General features: G+C 42.0%; 1 protein-coding gene across 2 annotated transcripts; it reads left to right on the top strand.

The window, feature by feature from the left end:
- Positions 1-11: 11 nt before the first annotated feature.
- CASP3 (caspase 3) lies at positions 12-22,106 on the top strand. Of its 2 annotated transcripts, none has more exons than XM_060086032.1 (7): positions 12-105; positions 10,646-10,713; positions 12,708-12,832; positions 16,739-16,867; positions 17,198-17,373; positions 17,711-17,831; positions 19,493-22,106. In XM_060086032.1, the coding sequence occupies exons 2-7, from the start codon at positions 10,661-10,663 to the stop codon at positions 19,714-19,716; spliced, it is 828 nt and encodes a 275-aa protein (XP_059942015.1). In that variant the 5' UTR covers positions 12-105; positions 10,646-10,660; the 3' UTR covers positions 19,717-22,106. The 2 variants fall into 2 exon arrangements, with proteins under 2 accessions (XP_059942015.1, XP_059942016.1); XM_060086033.1 differs by lacking the exon at positions 12-105 and adding an exon at positions 3,375-3,438.
- The last annotated feature ends 2,468 nt before the right edge of the window (positions 22,107-24,574 follow it).

The raw sequence follows: 24,574 nt of genomic DNA, 5'->3' as shown, positions 1-24,574 counted from the left end.
GGCGGGGCTGCTCGGGCTCCTACCTCTGAGCGCGGCTGCGGCGGAAGCAGAGCAGGAACCGAGCCCAGCAGAGCGAGTTGGTTCCTGTGGCGTGGGGGCTGAGAGGTGAGATATGCCCTCGACGCTTCTCGCTTTGGCGCCATAGGCCCTGGGCTGGTTCCTTCCACTCTCCCAAGCTCAGCGCCTGCCCCGGGGGCCTGCACCGGCCTGCAACTGCCCCGGGGAGACGGAGGAGACGTGCCTGGTCCGGGCGGCGGATCCTTTGTTTTGGCGCGACCACGGGGGCGAGGACGAGCCCTGAAGCCCGCAGATCGAGAGACCCGGCCCGGGGACGGGAGGCTGAGCTGCGAAGCGGAGATCCAGCTGGAGATGCCGAGCCTGGGGGACGGGAGGCCGGACCGAGGATCGAGAGGCTGGGCCGGGGGTGGTGGGAGATCCGCGTGGGATGTGGAGGGCGGATAGCGGGAGGCTGGGGAGCGGAGACCCAGCCGGAGACGCCGAGCCCGGGGGACAGGTGGCCGGGCCGAGAATGGGGGGTGTCGGGAGACCCGGGTCGGGTCGCTGAAGCCTGGTAGCAGGAGGCTTGACACGGGTCGCTGAACCTGGGGAGGAGAGGCGCGGGAGGCCCAGGCGGAGGCGCTGAGGCCGGGGGGTAGGAGGTCGGACCCGGGAGCGGGAGGCAGAGGGGATCGAAGGCTGAAATTTTAATCGGGAAGGTGGTGAGGAGGCTGAGCGTGGAGAAAAGATGACCTGAGGGCAGGAGGCGGGCTGGTGCTGTCCTAAGGGCTCTGGCCCTCAGGGCTTATCCTCCCATTGCTGGTGAGGATTTGGTCTCTGCTGCCTTCTTTGTCTAGGTATTATCAGGTTGACGGGTGACTCCGCTTTCCAAAGAGGTAGTTTCAAGTATTAAACTCCTATTCACTGAAGGCCTCCATGCATCCTTCTAGCTCCTGCGGGTGACTGTGTATCCATAGCCCAAATCCCTTAGGCTTTGAAATCCCCTCAGCCCATGCTGAATAAGAGTGCCTTAGTCACTCTTGTTTTCAGTGGGTGTGCTCTCAAGCCTTACTTCCCAAGGCAGCTGCCTCTTTCCCAGTTCTCAATAAGTGGCTCCCAAGCCAAGAAACTGGGAACCAACCTTATCAGCTTCCTCTCCCGGCTCCTCCAGTTAGCCGCCAAGCCTCCCGGCCCTCCTAAATATCCACTGGATCTGGCCCCTTCTCTCCATCTCAGATTTAAGCCACCCTAAGCTCTCACCTGGCTACAGGAGGCCCCTCTGGCCCCTCTCCAGTCCATTCTTTGTAGCACAGGCTGAGGGATCTTTACAGAATAAAAATCCAGAAAGCTGTTCCTTTGGTCATAGGATAACCTAGTCCCTTAACACGGTTAACAAAGCCAAGCATAGGTTGGCTCCTTGGTCCCCTTCCCCTGCCTAATCTTTCATATGGCACCGTTTCACTTTCTGCAGAGCCATGCTGATCTTAACACTAACTGTTCTCTGCCTGGAACAGTCTTGCATTCTCTCTCTCTTCCCATCACCACACGCTTGCTTGAGGAACTCCTATTTATGTTTCTGTTCTCATTAAACATTTCAAGGTTAAGTCTAGCTATTATGTGTTCCTTTGGCATCTGTCTCATCCTAAGAGGAAAGTGTCATATCCTTTGCAGTTGCTTATTTTTACACTCTCCCCTATTAGCTCCTAAGCAAATTCCACAAGGAACTGTGTTTTTCTTGTTATCTTGTTCCGTATTGTCTTTCCCCATATTTGGGGCCTGGCACAAATGAATGCCAATACTACAGTATTATGCTTTTTAATAATTATGCCCTATGTAGAAAAAAAATCCTATTTTAAGGTTGCTTAGCAAATTATAATTAAATGATGCGGACTAGAAAGGAATGGTAGAGTTGAAATGCAGAGTTGCTGTAACAATGTGTTTATGCAGGTTCGTATTAGGAGGTGCTCAGCAAGCTGCGTAGACCAGCCTGTGTCAAAATGCGCTCAGCCACTTTGAATGTATGGTAGTTACGTGATCTCTAAGAATGAAATACAAAGCTTAAATCATCCCTATCCCAACCTGATGGTTTTGCTTTGCTCTTTTGCAATGAAGGCTTTTGAAAGTTAGAATGTGTTTTAATGAATGAAGGAATGAACAGTTTATTGGAGTGTAGCAATAAAACCTGTTCCCAGTAAGAAAGAAGTGAAACATTGTATCCAATTACATCAGATTTGCTTTTGCTATCCTGAAAAAAAAAAGTCTTACCTCCTGTGATTTTAAGAGACTGACATCTGATAGAGGCAATTATAATGCTTCTTTTCTGTTTTGCTTTCAAATCCAATTTAACACCATCTCCTATTGGTTCATCCCCCTTCTGATGCTGGAAAGCAGTCTTCAGTTTCATGAATGGTGTTAGGTCAGTTCTGGTGCCTGGTATCAGATAGTTCTTTAGTCTCTGCCTCGAAGATGGGAAGCGCTGGTGTTGGATCTAAAAAAAGATGTGGAATCCTTAGACTGTTAGATACTGTCGTGTACACATTTTTTTTTTTTTTTTTGCGGTACACGGGCCTCTCACTGCTGTGGCCTCTCCCATCGCGGAGCACAGGCTCCGAACGCGCAGGCCCAGGGCCCCGGCTCACGGGCCCAGCCGCTCCGCGGCACGCGGGACCCTCCCGGACCGGGGCACGAACCCGCGTCCCCTGCATCGGCAGGCGGACTCTCAACCACTGCGCCACCAGGGAAGCCCTGTCGTGTACACATTTAACAAATACAAATGTAATGGGATAGTTATGCTGTCATAGGACCCGAGGCCACATCCCAAGGGCAACACTTCCTATTTCATCCATCAATTAGGCAGGAGTAATATACATACCTCGCAGGGTTATTATAGGGATAAAATGAGATAATGTCTGTGACAGTGCCTTGTAAATCTCTAAGTAATGTTAATTCTCTCCCTATTTTGATCTTCAAGTTGCTTACAGTTTCTGCATTAGGGAAGAGTAAAATAAAGTTATCTGTTTTGTCCTGAACACTGGCACCTGTCTTGTTGAGCCACTTTTGAATACAGTGAGCTCTGGTGCGAGTCACACATAGGGGTTGGATCTTGGTCTCCACTACTTCAAACAGTCAGGGTTTACGACTCTGCACACAGTTGGTGTTCAGTCAATTGTTATGGTACAAGTGACCAATAAATAAATACTACTGACCCTGGCTTTTCGCAGTTCAGACCTTCTCTGGCAGGTGGTTGTAAAACTGAATCTCTTCTACAGAGGAGTGATTCTCAGTGGGAGGGAGGAGGCCTTACGGGTTATCTATAATTTTTATAAAGGGCATCCAAGATCCTTCATTCTACATTTATTTCCTAACACAATGTTTAGGTCTGCAAGGACTTTCCCATTTCTCCTGCCCCTCCAGAGATACCATCTTAGGACAAGACTTCAGGTGAGGGAAACAGGCCCCTTGCACTTAGTAAGCATTGTGTCCTTTCTGGCTTGTGGCTTTTGAGTGGTGGGGAAGCCCTCCTGTCTGTGTCTTCCTGGTGGTGTGGTCCTTGCCAGAGAAAAAGAAAGAATGGTTTTGTTTGTGTGGCACAACTGAGCTTATTTAAGTTTCTCCTGTATTTAATTTTACTTGCCATGTGTGAGATTCCTCCTTTATTACAAAATAAATATTAAAAGTCTGACTTTTACCAGGCCCAATGACAATATCCGGTTTGGTGACTCTTCCCAAAGAAATGCAGGGACCAGATGGGAAACGATTTCAATAAAACCTCTAGTACGTCACAGCAGAAATCTCCTCTTATCCAAACTGTTGTGTAAAAAGTATTTTCTTCTTTCTGTTTCACTTACCAAATCTGGAAACATGACTGCTTTTGAGACTTTGTCCACTCTAATTGGTAATAAATAGAATCCCGATGTTTTTCAAGTTCTTTGGCCAAAGGATGGGCCACCCTCCTTGTCTGTAGGTTCTTAACCAGATCTGGAGGGCCACTTCTCCTACACCATTGTACATAAAGGACTTGAGCATCTGCAGATTTTGGTATCCCTGGAAGGAGGAGGAAGGGGGTGTGTCCTAGAACCAATCTTCTATGGATACTGAGAGAGGACTGACTAATCTCCCCACAAGTCATGGTGAAAAGGCTTCACCTCTCCTTTAGAGGCAAATAGAGACATAGAAAAAGTGTCTGAATGACATCCTAAATGCTTAATAGAGTAATCTTACTTTTAGAAGTAAGTTACCCAGGGGCACCCAAAACACCATAAACATCATTCCTGGTTTCTTCGTGCGTTGGAATGAGTGCACTTTATCCTATTTCACTGTCCTTGCAGTCAGTTTCTATCATGTTTATGTATGCTTCCTCTCTCATCTTAGTGTTTCTAGGTTGTGGATTTTTGTTTCCTTGCTTGAAATTATTGATAGCATTACCCCTCCTTTGTAGAACTAAGCCATGTAGAAGTGTGGGAAGCTGACAGATCTGAGTTTGAATCCAGGCTCTGCCACTTAAAAGTTACTTAACTGCTTTCAGCCTCAGTCAACTGAACTATAAAATGGAAATCTCATTATGCCTCAAAGCATCGTTGGAAGGACTAACTAGAAATACATAAATAATGAACACATGCATAGATAAATGTACCTTTTAGCTCAGAGTCTAGCCCCTATTAGCCAACAGTAAGAGGACCTGTTATTACACAACACTCAAATCACATATTGTGTTACGATTCTTTGGGCTTTTCTTTGGCTACCTGTTTTGGTAAATTTTTACTTATAATTTTTTTTGAAGATACTCGTATTTGTGGAGATGATTCAGAAGTAAGTGATGTTGGTTCTTATGTCTCATCTTGAGATTTAAAACTCGTTTGGTAGGGCAAAGGCCAGGTTTTAGACCTTACTGCAGTTTCCTCATAGGACAGGCACCAAGAAAAACCCACTGATGGGTGACAGGTTAACTAAGTAGGAATAACTTAAACTGGTTATCCTAACGTAATATCTCATTTTGAAATCTCTACCATAGGCACAACTTTCAAGCCATTTTTTAAAAAAAATAAATTTATGTATTTATTTATTTGTGGCCGCATTGGGTCTTTGTTGCTGCGTACAGGCTTTCCCTAGTTGCGGCGAGTGGGGCTACTCTTCATTGCGGTGCGCGGGCTTCTCACTGCGGTGGCTTCTCTTGTTGTGGAGCACAGGCTCTAGGTGTGCGGGCTTCAGTAGTTGTGGCTCGTGGGCTTAGTTGCTCCGCGGCATGTGGGATCTTCCCAGACCAGGGCTCGAACCTCTCTCTGTCCCCTGCATTGGCAGGCAGACTTAACCACTGCACCATCAGGGAAGTCCTCAAGCCTTTTTTTTTTTTTTTTTTAAACATCTTTATTGGAGTATAATTGCTTTACGATGGTGTGTCTGCTTTATAAGAAAGTGAATCAGTTATACATATATATATATATGTTCCCATATCTCTTCCCTCTTGCGTCGCCCGCCCGCCCTTTTTTTTTTGTGCAGTACGTGGGCTTCTCACTACTGTGGCCTCTCCCGTTGCGGAGCACAGGCTCCGGACGCGCAGTCTCAGCGGCCATGGCTCACGGGCCCAGCCGCTCCACGGCACGTGGGATCTTCCCAGACCGGGGCACGAACCCGTGTCCCCCGCATCGGCAGGCGGACTCTCAACCACTGCGCCACCAGGGAAGCCCCCCTCAAGCCATTTTTAATAACAGGTTGTTGTTGGTTATTTTTCCTAAAATGTTGATACTTTGTAACTTCATATAGAAATTTCAGTTTTAGAAATCAATTTTTATTTCTCTCTTTGAACTCTGTAGATAATTTATTCTGCTTAACTTCATTGTGGCATTATGCAACGGTCCCTTTAGTTGGCTAACCACAATAAAAAATTGGGAAATCATTGCAACTTTTCACTTCAGGAAAACACAGCCTGAAAGGCTTATGTATTTTAGAGTGACAGTAAATTTCTACTGACAACATTTTTTAACTTTTGAAAAATCTGACTGTCGTAGCTTCAGTGGCGAGTATTAAAGGGATCTAGGAACTCAGAGACCTGATTCTAAGACCCAGGTTCCAGGTTGCCATCTAATGTCAATTGATCTACTTAGAACTTCTCTGGGACCCAATATATGTTTAGAAATTTATTATCATCAGCATCCTGAACTGATGGAAAGAATTACATACTCAGTACACTAAGAAGCAATTAGTGTTCAGTCCACTGCTGTGCTACAATATATTTGTTATTTTTATTATTTTTTTTTTACTTTCTAAATAGCTTTATTGAGACATAATTCACATACTATACAGTTTATCAATTTAAACTATAGAATTCAGTGGTTTTTAGTATATTCACAGAGTAATGTATCCATCACTACAGTCAATTTTAGAACATTTTTATCACCCCAAAAGAAACCTCATAACCATCAGCAGTCATCCCCAATTTCTATCCAAACCCCTAAACTTAGGCAACCACTAATTTATTTTCTGTTTATGGATTTATTCAAAATTTCATTCTCTTTTCTGGCTGAGTAGTATATATATACACACACACACAATATATATATATATTTTTAAGCCCTATTGTATATTTTCCTATTTGTGTTTTGTCAAATGAAAGTGTTCTAAGACCTTAAACTCTCGTCATCATATAGGGCATTTTTTCCCCTTGGGGGACAGTTTTTTTTATCCTCTGAGATGAGATCACCGTGTCCAGAATAACTTATATTCAGCCAGGCATTAGCTAATGGAGGTGAGGTAATGCTGAGTTAACTCTTAAGTAAGTTCTGCAGGAACCAAAGCTCTGCGCCCAAGCGTGTGGATTTGGTGCTTTCACGTGGGAAAAGCAGATGGTGACAAGCAGAAAGCAAATGTGCGCAAGTCTGATGCAGTGAGGATTTTATTTATCATCATATAAATTTTCAGTAGTATATAAAGGTCAGCTGACAGGACTGGGTGAAACAGAGACTCCACTCTTGAAGGGCACACACAAAGTAGTGTGCGCATCGGGACCCAGGGGAAGGAGCAGTGACCCCATAGAAGACTGAGCCAGACCTACCTGCTAGTGGTGGAGGGTCTCCTGCAGAGGCGGGGTGGGGCCGGGGGCGGCTGTGTCTCACTGTGAGGACAAGGACACTGGCAGCAGACAACCTTTTCTTTCAACTAAAGTCAAATATGTTTGGCTTTCAAACTATTGTCTGTCTTGGAATTTAAATCTCTTTTGAAACCCAAAATTGAGCAATGACTTTTTTGTTCTAGTCATTATCTGCCTTCTCGCTGATTTCCGGTGTTTCTAGTTTTTAAATTACACACAGTAGGCTCAGAAAAACTCATAATTACTTCTTTTTCTGTTTGTTTTAATATTTTTGTTGAGTTTGGTGTCTCTTTCATGGTGCCAGTTTTTCTTGAATAGTCAGTGATTTCTTGGTTATTCCCTTTTTCTGTCTGCCTCTGTTGCTTGTGATGGGACACTGGGATGGCTGGACTTATATTCGGAGTTGTGCCAAATCAGTTGGGTTTGGCAAACAAGTTGGGTGCCAAACTCCAGTTTGTGTTATTTCCTAATGTGGGTACTCTGTTTACCAGGTTTCAATGTACACTTTTATTCCTTAAAACCTGCGGGGAAATACTCTGACTACTCACTATTCAGCCAACCATAAGAAAAGAAAGGGACAATCCCTCAACTGCTCCAAAGGCAGCTCACCAAGAGATGACCCTAAAATTCTCCTTCCTTCCACTTCTACCCACTTCTGTTCCACTTCTAATGTTCTCTCAGCTCAATTTCCCAAAATCATTCCCATCACCTCAGGAATCTTTCCCTGATATTTCCTACTTTCTGTCTCAGCAATTCCTCAAGATTTCTGTTCCAGGATCCTTGTTGATTGCATATCAGCAGAGTAAAGAAAGTGAAATAGGGCTTCCCTGGTGGCGCAGTGGTTGGGAGTCCGCCTGCCAATACAGGGGACATGGGTTCATGCCCCAGTCCGGGAAGATCCCACGTGCCATGGAGCGGCTGGCCCCGTGAGCCATGGCCGCTGAGACTGCGCGTCCGGAGCCTGGGCTCCACAACGGGAGAGGCCACAACAGTGAGAGGCCTGCGCACTGCAAAAAAAAAAAAAAAAAGAAAAAGAAAGAAAGTGAAATAGGATGAGGGAAGACATCTGGGAGAGGTGACCTTTCAATAGAGACCTGAGCAAAATAAGTCATATTATCTTATATAATATTATATAACATAATATATCAGTGAGACTAGTATTCCAGGTAGTGGGAATAGCAAGTGTGAAGACCCTGAGAGAAAATTATTTTTAAACCGTTCAAAGAATCCAGTGGGACCAGCATATAGCATGCTTGTTGCTTATTGGTGGAATTGAGAGAGGAAAAACCATCACTATGTCATGGTGTTATGAGAGTAACAAATACACACACATAAAAAGCAATCCAGAACTTCCCTGGTGGCACAGTGGTTAAGAACCCGCCTGCCAGTGCAAGGGACATGGATTCGAGCCCTGGTCCAGGAAGATCCCACATGTCACGGAGCAACTAGGCCCGTGCTCCACAACTACTGAAGTCCAAGGGCCTAGAGCCCGTGCTCCGCAAGAAGAGAAGCCACCACAATGAGAAGCCCATGCACTGCAATGAAGAGTAGTCCCTGCTCACTGCAACTAGAGAAAGCCCGTGCACAGCAACGAAGACCCAGTGCAGCCAAAAATTAATTAATTAAAAAAATCCAAAACAGGATAAAATGAAAATACAAGAAGGGTTCTAATTACGTGCTAAGTAAATATATAGGTGGAAGAGATTAATTCTGGTATGGTGGATCAGGTACGATTCTGTGAAAGACTTTAAAGGAAGGGGTTTATTTCTTGTTTATGTAAAAGTGTGAGTTTGTTTGTTGACCCTGCCACATGACTTCATAAAGCCGTCATCATTGGTTTTAAAAAAAAACAAAGGGAACAAAATATGTCATAGTATTTGTTCCTGAGAAATCCTTATCAGATAGAAACTGTTTTAAATACTAGTCTTAAAAAATTCAGATTTCTGGGCTTCCCTGGTGGCGCAGTGGTTGAGTGTCTGCCTGCCAATGCAGGGGACATGGGTTCGTGCCCCGGTCCGGGAAGATCCCACATGCCGCGGAGCGGCTGGGCCCGTGAGCCATGGCCGCTGAGCCTGCGCGTCCGGAGCCTGTGCTCCGCAACGGGAGAGGCCCCAACAGTGAGAGGCCCGCATACCGCAAAAAAAAAAAAAAAATGATAGATTTTTTGTATATTTTATCATAATTTTAAAAATTTAAATTTAAAAAGGGGGAGGGAGCCTAGGACTTTCTGTAAAGGCTTTTGTGGTTGAGTGAGTCCTGTTGATGGGGTGTGTATTCTTTTTTTTTTTTTTTTTTTTTTTTTGTGGTATGCGGGCCTCTTACTGTTGTGGCCTCTCCCGTTGCGGAGCACAGGCTCCGGACGCGCAGGCTCAGCGGCCATGGCTCACGGGCCCAGCCGCTCCGCGGCATATGGGATCCTCCCAGACCGGGGCACGAACCCGTATCCCCTGCATCGGCAGGCGGACTCTCAACCACTTGCGCCACCAGGGAGGCCCTGGGGTGTGTATTCTTTTAAGATTTCTGATTTTAGCATGGGAGTTAGGTTAAAAGTTCTATTTTGATTGGAATTTTTGAGATAGGTAGGACTTCTAGAGGCTGGAGGAAAATGTCTTGTCCTTGTTTTTCTGTACTCTTTATTTAGGGAGGCAGATTGCCATAGACGTACCTTTGCTTTGGGGAAGCTAGAGAAGACGTGGTGGAACTCCAGACAGGTAGTAAGGAACTGGCTTCTTAGGAGGCAGTGGAGGAGAGTTGGGAGAAGAGGGCCTCCATCACGGAGCTTTGCATCTGTGGACAAAGTCACGTAATCACTAGGAGCTGGGTTTCCTGACTTTTCAGGTTGTTGGGAAAATAAAAGATAAGATGCCTAGCACAGTACCCGCTGTATAATAAATGCTCCGTAAGTGAGAGCTGCTTTGATTAGAAGGACTCACTCACTGTGGGCGGTAAACAGAATTGTCTGACAGAAGAATGAAAGCAGGAACTTTAGTTTTTACTTTCAGGTTTCCTAAAGCCGGTCCACCACCTTAAATGAGAAAGTGGGATTTTCACGTCTAGTTTAAGAGTAAAGATTATGTGGAGGTTTGGAACTTCCTGGTGCTGAATCTCTTGGGAATCTAAGCATTGTAGAATAGTGTTATGTGAGGTAGACCGTTTTTGGTTTTTGTTTTAACTGTGTTGAGTTGGAAGGCAGAGTTCTTACCAATGACCAGATCTGTTGTAATAGAAACAAGTTGCAGTATGTATCTTGATCTGGTGGGGTATCCAAATGTAAAAATATATCAGGCTGCACACTTCCTGTCTGTGCACTGTGTACTTCATAGCTCAATTAAAAACGAAAGAGACAGAAATGGGTGACCTTACACATACCTTTACAAAGGATTGTTCTCAGGTTTGACTCACAGAAGCCTTGAACAGTAGAGGTGAAGCTGGGAGAGTGATGGTACTGCTAATATGAAAATATCCATATACTGTGTTTATTTAGAGAAATAATCATTGGAATAATTAATGCAGTGATCTTATAATGACTGATTTTGATTAACATCTGTTTTCTTTATATTCTAGTTAATAAAAGTATCCATGGAGAACAATGAAAATTCAGTGGATTCGAAATCCATTAAAACTTCACAGACGTGAGTATTTAAATGGAATCTCATACAAGCAGAGAAAGATGGGTGTATGTAATACAGCAAATTTTGAGGAAGCAGAAAGAATATGGGCTTTCAAGCCAGAGAGGCCCAGGCGACTTCCTACCTTGTGTGACATTTGCATGGCTATACATTATCCTCTCTGAATCTCCTCCTTAAAATAAAACTTTCACGGAACTGCGGGGAGGTTGGAGGGTGCCTGACGTGTAGTCAGAAACCCTACCCTAGTAGCAGAAGGATGACCCAGGAGAAGCAGATGCACCCTCCGAATCTCTGTGCAGGATGAGAGGTTTTGTGTTTGGGGGAGTTTTTTGGCCTCCTGTTTTTTTTTTTTCTGTTTTTTTTTTTGTTTTGTTTTGCGTTACGCGGGCCTCTTACTGTTGCGGCCTCTCCCGTTGTGGAGCACAGGCTCCGGACGCACAGGTTCAGCGGCCACGGCTCACGGGCCCAGCCGCTCCGCGGCATGTGGGTTCTTCCCGGACCGGGGCATGAACCCGTGTCCCCTGCATCAGCAGGCGGACTCTCAACCACTGCGCCACCAGGGAAGCCCCTGGCCTCCTGTTTATTTGTGAGTTTTAAGGCTAAAATAAAATGCCAGTTCTCAGTCTGGGGAAGAATTGCCTGGTTATAGATTATCTTTTACTCTTTGTCTCAGTCTTCCTTTTTGGAATATTCTGCTCATTAATGCTTCCAATAACCAGCAAATGGAGAAAGGGAAAAGATAGAGCTCAAACACTCTTGATTCATGTCTGTTATTATCCATTTGGGATCTCTTGTGGTACATTTAATTCTAAAAGTTTATTTCTGGGGTCCAGTATTATTATTCTGGACCACCCAGGGAATTATAAACTAATTTTAGTACTAAACAATACTGTTACAGCAGAGCTATTAACAGGTTACCGATAAAGATTTTTGCAGTATTTGTTAAGCAAAGGAATTTGCCTAGAAATTAACCTTTTGAAAGGCAGTCTCATTTTAGAGGTTTCTTGCCTTTTTTTAAACCCTTTTAAACTGATTTACACATTTTCCTACCTTTTCCTATCATACAGAACATAATTTACTAATTTAAAAGATAGTAATTTACTATCCTTTTCCAACAATATTTTTAGAATTGCATATAACGTGAAATACCCCCAGGTTGAGTGTGTGGGTACATGGACGTTAGGTATCAGTGTTTGGCTGTTGTTTCCTGATTCCTGGTCCAGCTCAAGGGTCAGGTTTGCAGACTGTTTTGGTCAAGTTTTATTGAAGCATAGCCACACCCATTCGTTTAAATATTGTCCTGGGCGACTTCCACCAGTTGGATGGAGTGGGCTGCAGCAGAGTCTGTACAGGCAGCCAGCCAGCCTAAAATACTTAATATTTGGCGCTTTGAGAAAAAGTTTATTGACCCTGGTCTAGATAACAGAGGTTTTTGAATAAGTGACCTTTAGACAAGTATTTTCAATTATTTACAACAGTGATTCTATGTAGCAATAAATTATTAGTTTGTTCAGCGCACAGGGTTTAAGGAACAATTTAGGAATTGTGATAAATATTGTGTTTTGAGTCATAGTTGCCTTTTTTGATTTCCCTATCATTTCAGGGTAATTCTTATGATTTCACTCTTACCTTAAAGGATAAAATATTTTAGAAAGTTTAAAAAAATTTAAGAATAAAATGAATTTGATGAAATTTTAATAAAATTTAGAGGAAAGCAAAATATAGAGATTAAAAGTCTGAACTCTGAAGTTCAACAGATGCTTTCAGCCTTGGGTCTGACACTGTATCTGCATAACCATCAGCCTCATAGTGGTCACTTCCTCATTTGTGAAATGGGTTTTTGTGAAATTTTAGTGAGGGAAAGCCTGTTGCACACAACCTGGCATATTATATTCAATAAATGTTAACTGTTCCTATGTGTTAGAGAAGTTGTGTCAATGTGAACAGCAGCATTGGTCATTTCTCTCTTTGTAAACTGTTGTTTGATTTCCAAACAGAAAGATCTTACATGGAAGCAAATCAATGGACTCTGGAATATCCTTGGACTATAGTTACAAAATGGATTATCCTGAAATGGGTTTATGTATAATAATTAATAATAAGAACTTTCATGAAAGTACTGGTATGTATCATAAGATAGTTTTTAATCCTTTACAAATATTTGTACCATTTATATTTGGTGTAGTATAAAAAACAGAATTGATGTTATTAGTTTATCTAACGACACAGAATAGCCATGAAGTAGAGATACAGCAGGACCCTATGGATCCTACAATTCAACATGAACTCTTAATCTTCTACCCATCATCAAAATCTCTCCCTCTTCTATCTGTATGTTTATCTCTTCTGCCCTGACTTCTGTGTAACCCTTGCTTCTTTATCTTCCTGCTCCCTCTTTCATGTTAATGGAAGGATCTCAACAAATAGTAAGTAGAAGTATTTTTCCATTCCAGGAACTGTGCAAGGCACCTCACAGAAATTGTCTTATTTAATTCTTAGAGCAACCCTGAAAACTAACCACCATTAGGTGCCGAAAGGTTAAAAATCCTTGCACAGAGTCCCACAGATGATTTAGTAGCAGAACTGGGACTCAGCGTTGGTGCTCTGAATCCACTTTCTGTGCCACTTCACCTGTGCCTTCATTCATTCTGTTGACTTTCTCTTCTTCCCCTGAAAAGCAGACTCCCCACCCTTAAAGAGACCTTTCTTTTACCCTGATGCCTCTTAAGCTTTGATCTGATTTTTGTCTCCTTCCCTAAATCTTAAAAACACGTACTTGAAACTTGCCATCTTCACTTCCTTCCATCCCTTTGATCCTGTTTTCTCTGTTTCTACCTCAACCGCTCTGTAGAAGTTGCTGTTAGGTTCACCATAGCCTGATCACCAGATCCCGTTCTCAGTCTCTATACTATGTATGGCTTGAATTGAATAATACTTTCAGAGGGTTTGTTTTGTTTTGTTTTGTTTTTTTTGCGGTACGCGGGCCTCTCACTGTTGTGGCCTCTCCCGTGGCGGAACACAGGCTCCGGACGTGCAGGCTCAGCGGCCATGGCTCACGGGCCCAGCCGCTCCGCAGCATGTGGGATCTTCCCGGACCGGGGCACGAACCCATGTCCCCTGCATCAGTAGGCGGACTCTCAACCACTGCGCCACCAGGGAAGCCCCAGAGGTTTTTTTTAAGAGAATGTAAAAAATAAAATCCCTCACGATCCTAAAAAGCTATTTAACATCTTACTGTATTACTTGATATTTTTTCCTTGACAGTATCTTTCAAAGCTTAATTTTATCCATAATAGTAAGCAATATTGTATTTTGCTTGTTCCATTTAATGTAATATAAGCATTTTTTGTGTTGCTGTATAATTTTCATATCTGTTATTTTAATGATTATATAATATCCCATTCCCTAAATTTAGTGTTCACTTGACTTGCATAATTTACCATATGAATGAACACTTTGGCTGTTTCTTCATTTTTCATTTTTAAATTGGTGCTGTGATAATTCTTTGAATTTGCATATTAATCGTATTAGAATTAATTTTAGTTAAAGAAACTAGAATCTGCTGATTCAGTTTAGGAGGCTATCTACCAGAGTGCTGGTGAAAAGGGAAAGAAGCCAGATTACACTGGAAAGATAAGCCAGATTTGATGTTAGATTCATAATAAGGAGTGAGGAAAAAGTAGTTGAAAATGAGTGTCTCAACCGGAATGGCACCATTTGTATTGCTTTCGGCTCTAAGTTGAGATACCACCTTCAACCATTAGGTATTCTGCCTCACGTTACTAGTTATAATGCCCTTGTCCCATAGAATTTTCCATTGTTGAACTTACTGTACGGTTTTTTTCCTTCCAGTTTTATTGAGATATAATTTCACAGAGCACTTATAAGTTTAAGGTGTACAGCTTAATGATTCGATTCCATAGATCATGAAATGATTATCACAATAAGTTTAGTGAACGTCCATCAACTCCAATAGATACAACATTAAAAAACTAGAAAAAAGCTTTTTTCCTTGTGATGAGAACTCTTAGGATTTCCTCTCTTAAACTTTCATATATAACATACAACAGTGTTAACTATGTTTATCACATTGTATGTTGTATCTCTAGTACATCCCGAGTACTTACTTTTTTTTTTTTTTTTTTTTTTTTTTTTTTTTTTTTTTTTTTGCGGTACGTGGGCCTCTCACTGTTGTAGCTTCTCTCGTTGCGGAGCACAGGCTCTGGACGTGCAGGCTCAGCGGCCACGGCTCATGGGCCCAGCCACTCCGTGGCACGTGGGATCTTCCCGGACCGGGGCACGAACCCACGTCCCCTGCATCGGTAGGCAGACTCTCAACCACTGCGCCACCAGGGAAGCCCACTTACTTATCTTTAAAGGGGGAGGGGGAAAATTGTTCTACTCTCCCCCAAAAAATACTTAGGCCTGTAGTCTGGCTTTAGCCTTAGAGTGAGCCCCTTTTCTGCTTTGAAATTTGAAGGTCAGGTTTTACAACCGCCTCTGACAGCCTGGTATTTTTTGTTCAACTACTAAGTGGCTCACAAACCAGGACCAGAATTCAGTCACCTTGTCACACAGCTGCATGGTGTCCTCAGCCTTTCCAATGTCAAAACCTTGATGAGCTTACTTTAATTTTATAAAAATAATACATGGCCATAATATACATTTCAGAAATTACAGATTAGCAAAAGAAAAATTGAAATCACTCCTAATCACACTACTCAGATAATCAACAATAATTTGGAGCTAGAAACACCTAGTCTTTTTTCTATGCATATGTGTTAAGTTTACTCAATGTGTGCCCTCCCCCAGCAGCACTTTAGCATTTTTAAATCTGAATTCACTGTTCAGTCAATCCGTACGTGTATGTGGAAGGCTTGTAAAGGCATGAGGAAAGCCCAGGACTCCTGGGTACAGGCCGCACACCAGCTTCAGTACTTTGTCCAAGTTCCTGGACTCCTCTGTGCTCCCACATCTGTGCAAATGAAGCCAGCGATGATAACGGTCTCATGGTGGTTAGAAGGCTTAATGGAAACCACACAGAGCAGAATGCCTGATGAACAGTGCTAAAGTGGCTAGTGGTTTGTGGGGTTTTTCCTGAAAAGGTGTTATGAAAGTACTAATGTATCTTAGAATTGTTGGGAACTTGAAATCAAAGAAGTAGTTCCTCTGAGTTTGTGAGGTGTATATTGATACATATGTGTGTGTGGTGGTATGTGTGTGTTTGTGTATGTACAATATGTATGTGGGTGTGTATGTTTATATACATATATATATATACTTATAATTTTTTCTTTAAAGTAGGATCCTATTCTTTTTTTTTAAGTGACCATTTTCCCATGGCAAAATTTTGTCTACAAAATTTCAGTGGCAATATAGTATCCCATTATATAAATGACTTCTAATTTATTTAACCAAACCTCTCTTGTTAGGCATTTTTGTTTTTCACTATCTAAGCAGCTGTGAAAGACGTCTTTGTGACTGTAACACTATAACAGCTTATGTTATGAAATGTCTTATATGCTAAGAAATGAAAGAGACTTTGTGTCACCACGATCAGAATATTGAATTTTCTTAGCATTTGCAAGGAAGAGTTTACTGTAGATTGTGTGAATCACTGAATAGTTCATTTCAAAGCAGTTTATGGGTCTTTTTAAAATTTATTTTTATATATTTTTTATTTTTGGCTGCGCTGGGTCTTCGTTGCTGCACACGAGCTTACTCTAGTTGTGGTGCGCAGGCTTCTCATTGCGGTGGCTTCTCATGTTGAGGAGCACGGGCTCTAGGCGCGCGGACTTCAGTAGTTGCAGCATGTGGGCTCAGTAGTTGTGGCTCGCAGTCTCTAGAACGCAGGCTCAGTAGTTATGGTGCACAGACTTAGTTGCTCCATGGCATGTGGGATCTTCCCGGACCAGGGCTCGAACCCATATCCCCTGCATTGGTAGGCGGATTCTTAACCACTGCGCCACCAGGTTAAGTCAAATTTTTTTTTTTTTAATGCAACTAAAAGTAACTTTTTCTGTTCAAGGGATGGCATGTCGGTCTGGTACAGATGTAGATGCAGCAAACCTCTGGGAAACCTTCACGAACTTGAAATATGAAGTTAGGAATAAAAATGATCTTACATGTGAAGAAATTTTGGAATTAATGTACAGTGGTAAGAAATAATGAAAAGAATGACCTTCGTCGTCCAATTTATGTTACAATCTAGCTGTAATTATACACATATAAAAGTAAAGCATGAGAACTGTGGAACTAAACTGTACACGATCCTACTCTATATATTGTATGTAAGTAAAACAAGTTATTCATACCAACTCACTAGAGTGCTTTGAGGTGTGTGGCTCTGCCCCAAGTTGGGTTTACACGATCTCTTAGTTCTGTTCTCAGGTTTCTTCATCTTATTCCCATACAGTGCCTATGAAATGGTTGAATAAAATTGCATTGGTTTTCTGTTTGTTTTTCTTGTTTGTAAATGTTTTCCCAGTTTCTAAAGAAGATCATAGCAAAAGGAGCAGTTTTATTTGTGTGCTTCTAAGCCATGGCGAGGAAGGAAAAATTTTTGGAACAAATGGACCTGTCGATCTGAAAAAATTAACAGGTTTCTTCAGAGGGGATTGTTGTATAAGTCTGACTGGAAAACCTAAACTTTTCATTATTCAGGTAATATATAACTGAGCAACTTGGTTATTGAGGATTCATTAGGGATTAATTTACTTAATTGTGGATTATCAAAAAAATTTATTTTTTTCCCTGAAGCTACTGAACTATTGTTAGTTTTTTGTTTATTTAAACTACCACTTAGGAGATAGAAAATAAATTTTAATTTTAGACTTCTAGCAAAAGGATTCTGCATAATTTACATCAATTTTTACAGAGCCTTTGCATTTCTTAGAAACAACAGTTGTACATGTACACACATATTTTTTAAAATAAATGTTTAGTTTCTTTTTCTTTTTTTTTTAACTTTTTAAATAAATGTTTATTTTCTAACCTCTAGGCTTGCCGAGGCACAGAACTGGACTGTGGTATCGAGACAGACAGTGGTGTTGAGGATGACATGGCCTGTCAGAAAATACCGGTTGAGGCGGACTTCTTGTATGCATATTCTACAGCACCTGGTAAGAAACTTACTAATACTGAATGTTATGTGTAGATTTTAAACAATGAAGAGTGTGTTCCAAAGGCTGTCATGATTTTGATATCCATAAAAAGCCAACTTGGGGCTTCCCTGGTGGCGCAGTGGTTGGGAGTCCGCCTGCCAATGCAGGGGACACGGGTTCAAGCCCTGGTCCGGGAAGATCCCACATGCCACGGAGCAACTAGGCCTGTGCACGACAACTGCTGAGCCTGCGCTCTAGAGCCCGCGAGCCATAACTACTGAGCCCACGTGCCACAACTATTGAAGCCCACATGCCTAGAGCCTGTGCGCTGCGGCAGGAGAGGCCACCAAAGTGAGAAGCCTGCACACCGCGGCGAAGAGTGGCCCCTGCTCACTGCAACTAGAGAAAGCCTGCACGTAGCAACGAAGACCCAACTCAGCCAAAATAAATACATTTAAAAAAAAAAAAAAAAAGCCAACTTGTCTGTATTTTAGGGTACCTTAACCACAGACAAGTCTCAAAAAGTTGTCTTTAGCAAAGTTGGGCTAGAAAATATGCATCTATAAGAAAGCATACTTACATAGTGTCATTCATGAACTTGATACCACATGGAAACTGTATTAAAACATAGGACAAGTCAGAGCTTTGCCCACTTCCTGGAATAGGAGAGAACTGTGTTTTCTAGGAATCCTTTGGAAGATAGGAAATTGAAAGGATAAGCCTGAATAGCATATGCGCAGGTAGAAATGGAATGAGGGAAAACAAAGTTAAAAAGGATTTATGAATAGGTTATCAACCTCCATTTTTTTGTGGTTGTATTATACGTGTCATCATATAAATAAATATTTATTGATCATACAGTTGTTTACTTATATAACTAAGGGTGTCACAAAGTTTGGAAATATAGGGCAAATGTATTTTTAAACAGTATTACGTTTTTAAATATAGTCAATGTGATTTCTTTTAACCTCCAGGCATCTTTCCAGATAAAGTACTTTCAAATTAGAAGCAATGGATCCAGGGAATTCCCCGGTGGTCCAGTGGTTAGGACTCAGTGCTTTCACTGCCACGGGCCCGGGTACTATCCCTGGTCGGGGAACTAAGGTCCCACAAGCCGTGCAGCACAGCTGAAAAAAAGGAATGGATCCAATAGTTAATCTGGGAAAAGAACAATAAATACACTATTTACCCTTTTTGGACTTTTGAATATACTATAATGTGTTTATTATACTCTATTCAGATGCCCTCTAGACAAATTTAGGACACTGAAATGTGTGTGCATATGTAAAGCAGGTTATTTCTTGGATAAGCCAATAATCTGACTGCAACACGATGCTACTTATAATGATCCTTTTTATTTCTTTGCTTTTGCATCTTCTGCGCATTACCCTGTTCTTGCCTATTGGAAGGGAAGCCCAGGAAGTAAAATTCTCAGTAACTCAGTGGTGAAGTTAGTCCACAACTGTTTTCCTTGTCAAAGCAGAGGTATACATAAAGCACCCATTTGGTTTTTGTTTTGTTTTCCCCTGGAATCAAAGGTGTCATTTATTTATTTATTTTTATGGCTAATAATACCTATGGATGTTTATGCTTGTTTTTACCTTCATGATTATGTCGTAATTTATTACATCAGCTAACATTGGATATCCATGATATTTTGGTTACATTTTGCCTTGTAGGTTACTATTCCTGGCGAAATTCAAAGGACGGATCCTGGTTCATCCAGTCACTTTGTGCAATGATGAAACAGTATGCTCACAAGCTTGAGCTTATGCACATCCTCACTCGGGTTAACCGAAAGGTAGCAATAGAATTCGAGTCCTTTTCCACTGATTCTACTTTTCATGCAAAGAAACAGATTCCTTGTATTGTGTCTATGCTCACAAAAGAACTGTATTTTTAATCACTGAAGAAATGGATGATTTTTTTTTAATCTGTATGCCAAGTGAGGAAATGGTGTGACTGATAAACTATATTTTCCTCTCTCATTTAAATCTAATCTAATCCCCCAGGTAATACATGGAAACATGCCACTTTCATAGCAATAAAACTACTGTGAAGCTACCTCAAACATAATCAGGTAGCTGAAATTGAACTTAATGAAGAATAAATAAAAATGGATAATGGTACAGTCATTATGAGAGGAAATGACTGTAAATTAACAGCTCTCATAATTAGCAAGTTTTAGTGATTATGCTATGCTACAGATTTTCAAGGAATTATGGAAGAATTTAACATTGCTGTAATGTGTTTCAGTGATATTGACAATGCTCTTGTTTCAGAGAACATGTTCTGGTTTTTGTCAAACTATAGACATGACGATGTGGAATAATGTATCCTCGAACTTGGTGGTCCATGTGCATGGTCAAATGCTTGAAGACCTTGATCTTAGAATTAGCATTTGGAGACAAGACAATGGTATTTTTACATCACTCATCTGAGCACACGGTGTTGTGATGTCTGTCCCGAGCATGTCCTTGTTGTTTAAAAAAAAAAAGAAAAAATCATGTTTAGTATTGAAAAAGGAACTAAATGTTTTACTTGAGAATATGCAAGAAAACTAAGTTGACTCTCAGGTTAAATACAACATTAATAGAGGGAGACAGTTAGGACTATAAGGTGCTGAAATGCAACTCTTCCCACCAGCTGCTGGGCCTCGCATTCCCACAGAATACCTGAAGGGCTCTTATGCAAAACCTCAAACTTTGATCACACTGATAGCAGCATGAATTGAAGAAATTCTATAGGAACATACTAAAATACAACTTACAGAATCACAGTGAGGTGTGAGGAAGAAACAGTAAATCAATCAGCTGGGCACTTGTAATTAGAAGATGGCTTGAGCCTGAACAGGGACACAGCGCAGCCTATGGGATGAAAGCAGAGCCATAGGCTAGGGCTTCAGGAAAAGGAATGCTGGCTAGTTTCTTCATAGGTACTGGTGTATGTGGAGGATGCACCCAAGGCAAGAAGCTCCAAGAAAGTGAAACAAATCAAACTTCTGAAATGGAAATTTTCAAAAGATGGTGAGAGTCATAATAAAAATGGTGGCACTTTTTTTTTTCAGTTTTTTCAATGACAGCTTTTAATTGGATGTTAAATTCTTATCTGCCTTTCTGCAGATAGCACATTATATAAAATACAGCTAGCACCATTACCACTGTACTGGATACACTGAATAACAATTCACTTCTCACTTTACACCGAGGGGGAGGCCTGTCAGAAATCAAGTATGTAAATTAATGCTTAAGTGTATGAATATGAATATGATTTACAAGACGCTCGGAGTGTTGTTGGGGGAAAAGCCTGAGGTCTCTCATTCCGCTTCACCGATAACAAGTGCTCAGCGACCTTGACAGACTGCACGCAGACATGGGTGTGGCCACGTGTGCACTTGGCCACCAAGCTTTGGGAGCTGAAGTACTCCCGAAGGGCAAATCCTGCACTCCTTCTGAAATGTCCCTTTCTGCCACCCATGAATGTCAGCCCATAAAAGCAATTTCATTAGCATTTCCTCATTTTCCAATATAAGCGGTGAGTGTGGCCTAATAATGTGGGCCCTTAACCATCCTTTACCAAGGATGGGAAAAATCATAGCACTCTTTGTAGTAAAATTTTTGAGCATGTTAAGTTGTATTTTGTTGACATTTATAATCAAAGGAGAATGATACTGTTATGATCATATACGGTTCTCTGAAATGAAAGGACCGTGGCATGCAGGATGTTAGCAGTTATTCAGTCTTCCCTCCTTTGGTGCCCAGGGAAACTGAAGGCCAGAGAGGAGAAGCAGCATGGCCCCGAGCCGGGGAGAGCAGGCTAGGAGCCTCCTAGCTCAGGGGATGTTGAGCTGTCCCTGCATCGCTGTATCCCGCTGGTTTTCAGTCTGACATTTCCTGTGAGCCTTCTTTTGCTAAAAGAAAGGAACTCATGTTTATAAATGAAAGCTATTTGTTTTGGCTATGTCTGTAACTTTTTCTAAGTCAATGAAATATCTTAAAGTGTGTTCCTGTGTGACAATTTTTTTTTTTTTTCGCGGTACGTGGGCCTCTCACTGCTGTGGCCTCTCCCGTTGCGGAGCACAGGCTCCGGACGCGCAGGCTCAGCTGCCATGGCTCACGGGCCCAGCCGCTCCGCAGCATGTGGGATCCTCCGGACTGGGGCACAAACCCGTGTCCCCTGCATCAGCAGGCGGACTCTCAACCACTGCGCCACCAGGGAAGCCCCTGTGTGACAATTTTATAAAAAATTTGTTATTATGAATTTTTATTTCCAAATATAAATTTTAACTTAAAATTACCATCACATTCGAGTTTTTGTTGTTGTTGTTTCTGACGTGCTACTCACTGAAATTAAAATATTTTTAACCAAGTGCTTGATTTGGAAGGGCCAGAGAAGATGCAACAGGACGCTTTAATCAAATACTTTGAGATAGTGGCAAATTACCGAATAGGATAAACCGCCTTCCTTTTCTCCCAGGTCCCTCCCAGAAGGCCATTTCTAAAGTTACCATGATGCCAGGAAGGATACTAAGTTTGCAGAGATCACAGCCCCTAAATATGACCATATTTTTGTTTGTTTCCTTGCTTTGAGAAATGGGGAGTAGCAGAGTGTAAAGGATATTACTGAAATGAATCATTTCAACCCATAAATTTTTAGTAGGGCGAATAGAGGGTGGGGGGAAGAACTGGGGGGGGGGGGATGGGAAAAAACCTGTGATGTCCCCAGATGGTCAGCTCTGGGAGAGGAGCTGTGACAGGGGAAGAAGTCCCCTTTGTGTTTTATGTACTTAGAAAAGAAATATGAGAAAGTGCAAACATGAGTGGTTTACATTTCTTCCAGTATTTCTATAGTGAATGTACATTTTAAGTCAGAAAACTAATAAAATTCTCTAATTGGGACTAGGGGATTCCTGTTTCCAAGGAGTACAGGGTGACATGAATAACTCCTTTAAGACTCTTTTAAAGCTATAGTTCTGTAGTACGTTGACAGTAGAGGCCATTCTAATCTCTGCTAAATAAAGAAGTCTTCAATATTAAAAAGAAAAATACCAAGGCCAAGAACCCAATAGAAAAATGGACTAAGGGCCATGAACAGACAGTTCACAGAAAAACACCAAATGTCCCTTACACCTCAGATGAAAATCTTAATCATCACAAGAGAAATGCAGATTAAACTAAGGTATCATCTGTCATCTAGCAGACGGACAAAAGACCTCGTTTGACAACATTCTGTTGGCTAAGCTGTGGGGAAATGTATCCCCCGTTGGTGGGACCGCACAACGGCGTGTGGAGGAGAATCCGGCAATACCTATCCAATTATTTACTCTTGAAGTAGCAATCTCAGGTCTTGGAGCGCAAACACCCGTACATGTACAAAAGTATATATGCAATTATTCACCTCAGCATTGTTTTTTAATACAGCAACGCAGCTATAAAAAAGATAGGTTAGATACACTGATACATCCACACAGTGGAACACAACTTGCTGTAAAACAAATGAGGAGGACCCTCTTTAACTGATAAGATCTCCAGTGTGTATGATCAGGTGGGAAAGGATGAAACACAGAATGCTATAGACAGTATGCTGTAATTTGTGTAAAAAAGGACTAGGCGGCGGGGAGAGTATAAGAATATGCATAAAGTAACACCAGGAGGATAAAGGACACTAATACAAATGTAGATGGTGGATGGGGACAGGGATGGAAGTGAAATTTCTTTTGTGTTGACTTTTCTATATCGTTTTGACTTTTTGGAACCGTGTCAGTGTATTACCTGGCTTCAAAAATGGAATCAAATCAAGGGGGGATAGGGATGGCACAAAACTTTCAGGAATGAGAACGTGGATCCATACGGGGGTAGGGCTGGAAGGGATGCCACAGCTGTCCATAGCCATGTTGCAGGATTTTGTTTAGCTTGTTTATTTTCCTCTTTGCTTCAACCTCTGTAGGTATTAGTTGAGAAATCGTAACATGCTTGATATTAGAACTTGAGCCTAAAGTAATACTCAGCATCAGCTTTTTATAGCTCAAGGAGCAAACTAGACTATTCACATTTGTTTCTTAATTCACTCTCTAGTTGTTCCATCCTTATCCTTTGCAATATGATTGTAATAAATTATCACATCATGAGGCAGACCAAGAAATATCCATCAAAGAATTTTTGTGCACAGAATCTCTACCGTCTGCTACGTTGATAATTGAAAGAACTGAGGAACTGACATGCATAGGGATGTTCAGAAAAAGCAAGCATCTCCCTTTCAGGAAAATGTTTTTCCAGATTTAAAGTTGGTGCAAAAGCAATTAAGTAGCATGTTTGAGCTAAGAGGCCAATGTCTGATCTACACCTTATGCTTTGGTTTTAGGTGACTTAAATGTCAGCTCAGGGACCTAACAGCCTCATATACAGTTTCCCAAGAGGCAAGCATGTTTGGCCAATGTATTGAAAGCTAATTCACTGATCTTACTGAAATATTTCCAAAGACTCATTTCTGCCTGGCAGGTTTAAGGAGCATTGAGGAGGCCACTGTGGGTGGAGGGGAGTCAGCAGAAGGAGAGCAGGTGAGGCTGATGGGGGGATGCTGCAGAGCGGGGCCTTGAGGATGCTCTACCTACAGATCCCACCTCGGGACAGAGTACTAGTGCAACAGGAAGAGGCTCCGACATCTAGGGACCCAGGAAAGGAGACCGAAAAGGACGGCCAGGGCTGAAGGTGGGAAAACAGGAGAGTATAGGGTGAGAAAGCCGAGGGAAGAAACTGCTTCCC

This window comes from Mesoplodon densirostris, chromosome 20 (genome assembly GCF_025265405.1).
Source record: "Mesoplodon densirostris isolate mMesDen1 chromosome 20, mMesDen1 primary haplotype, whole genome shotgun sequence".
NCBI classification, from domain to species: Eukaryota; Metazoa; Chordata; class Mammalia; order Artiodactyla; family Ziphiidae; genus Mesoplodon; species Mesoplodon densirostris.
The sequence above is the reverse complement of the archived record's forward strand: the minus strand, read 5'-3'. Positions and strand labels throughout refer to the sequence as shown.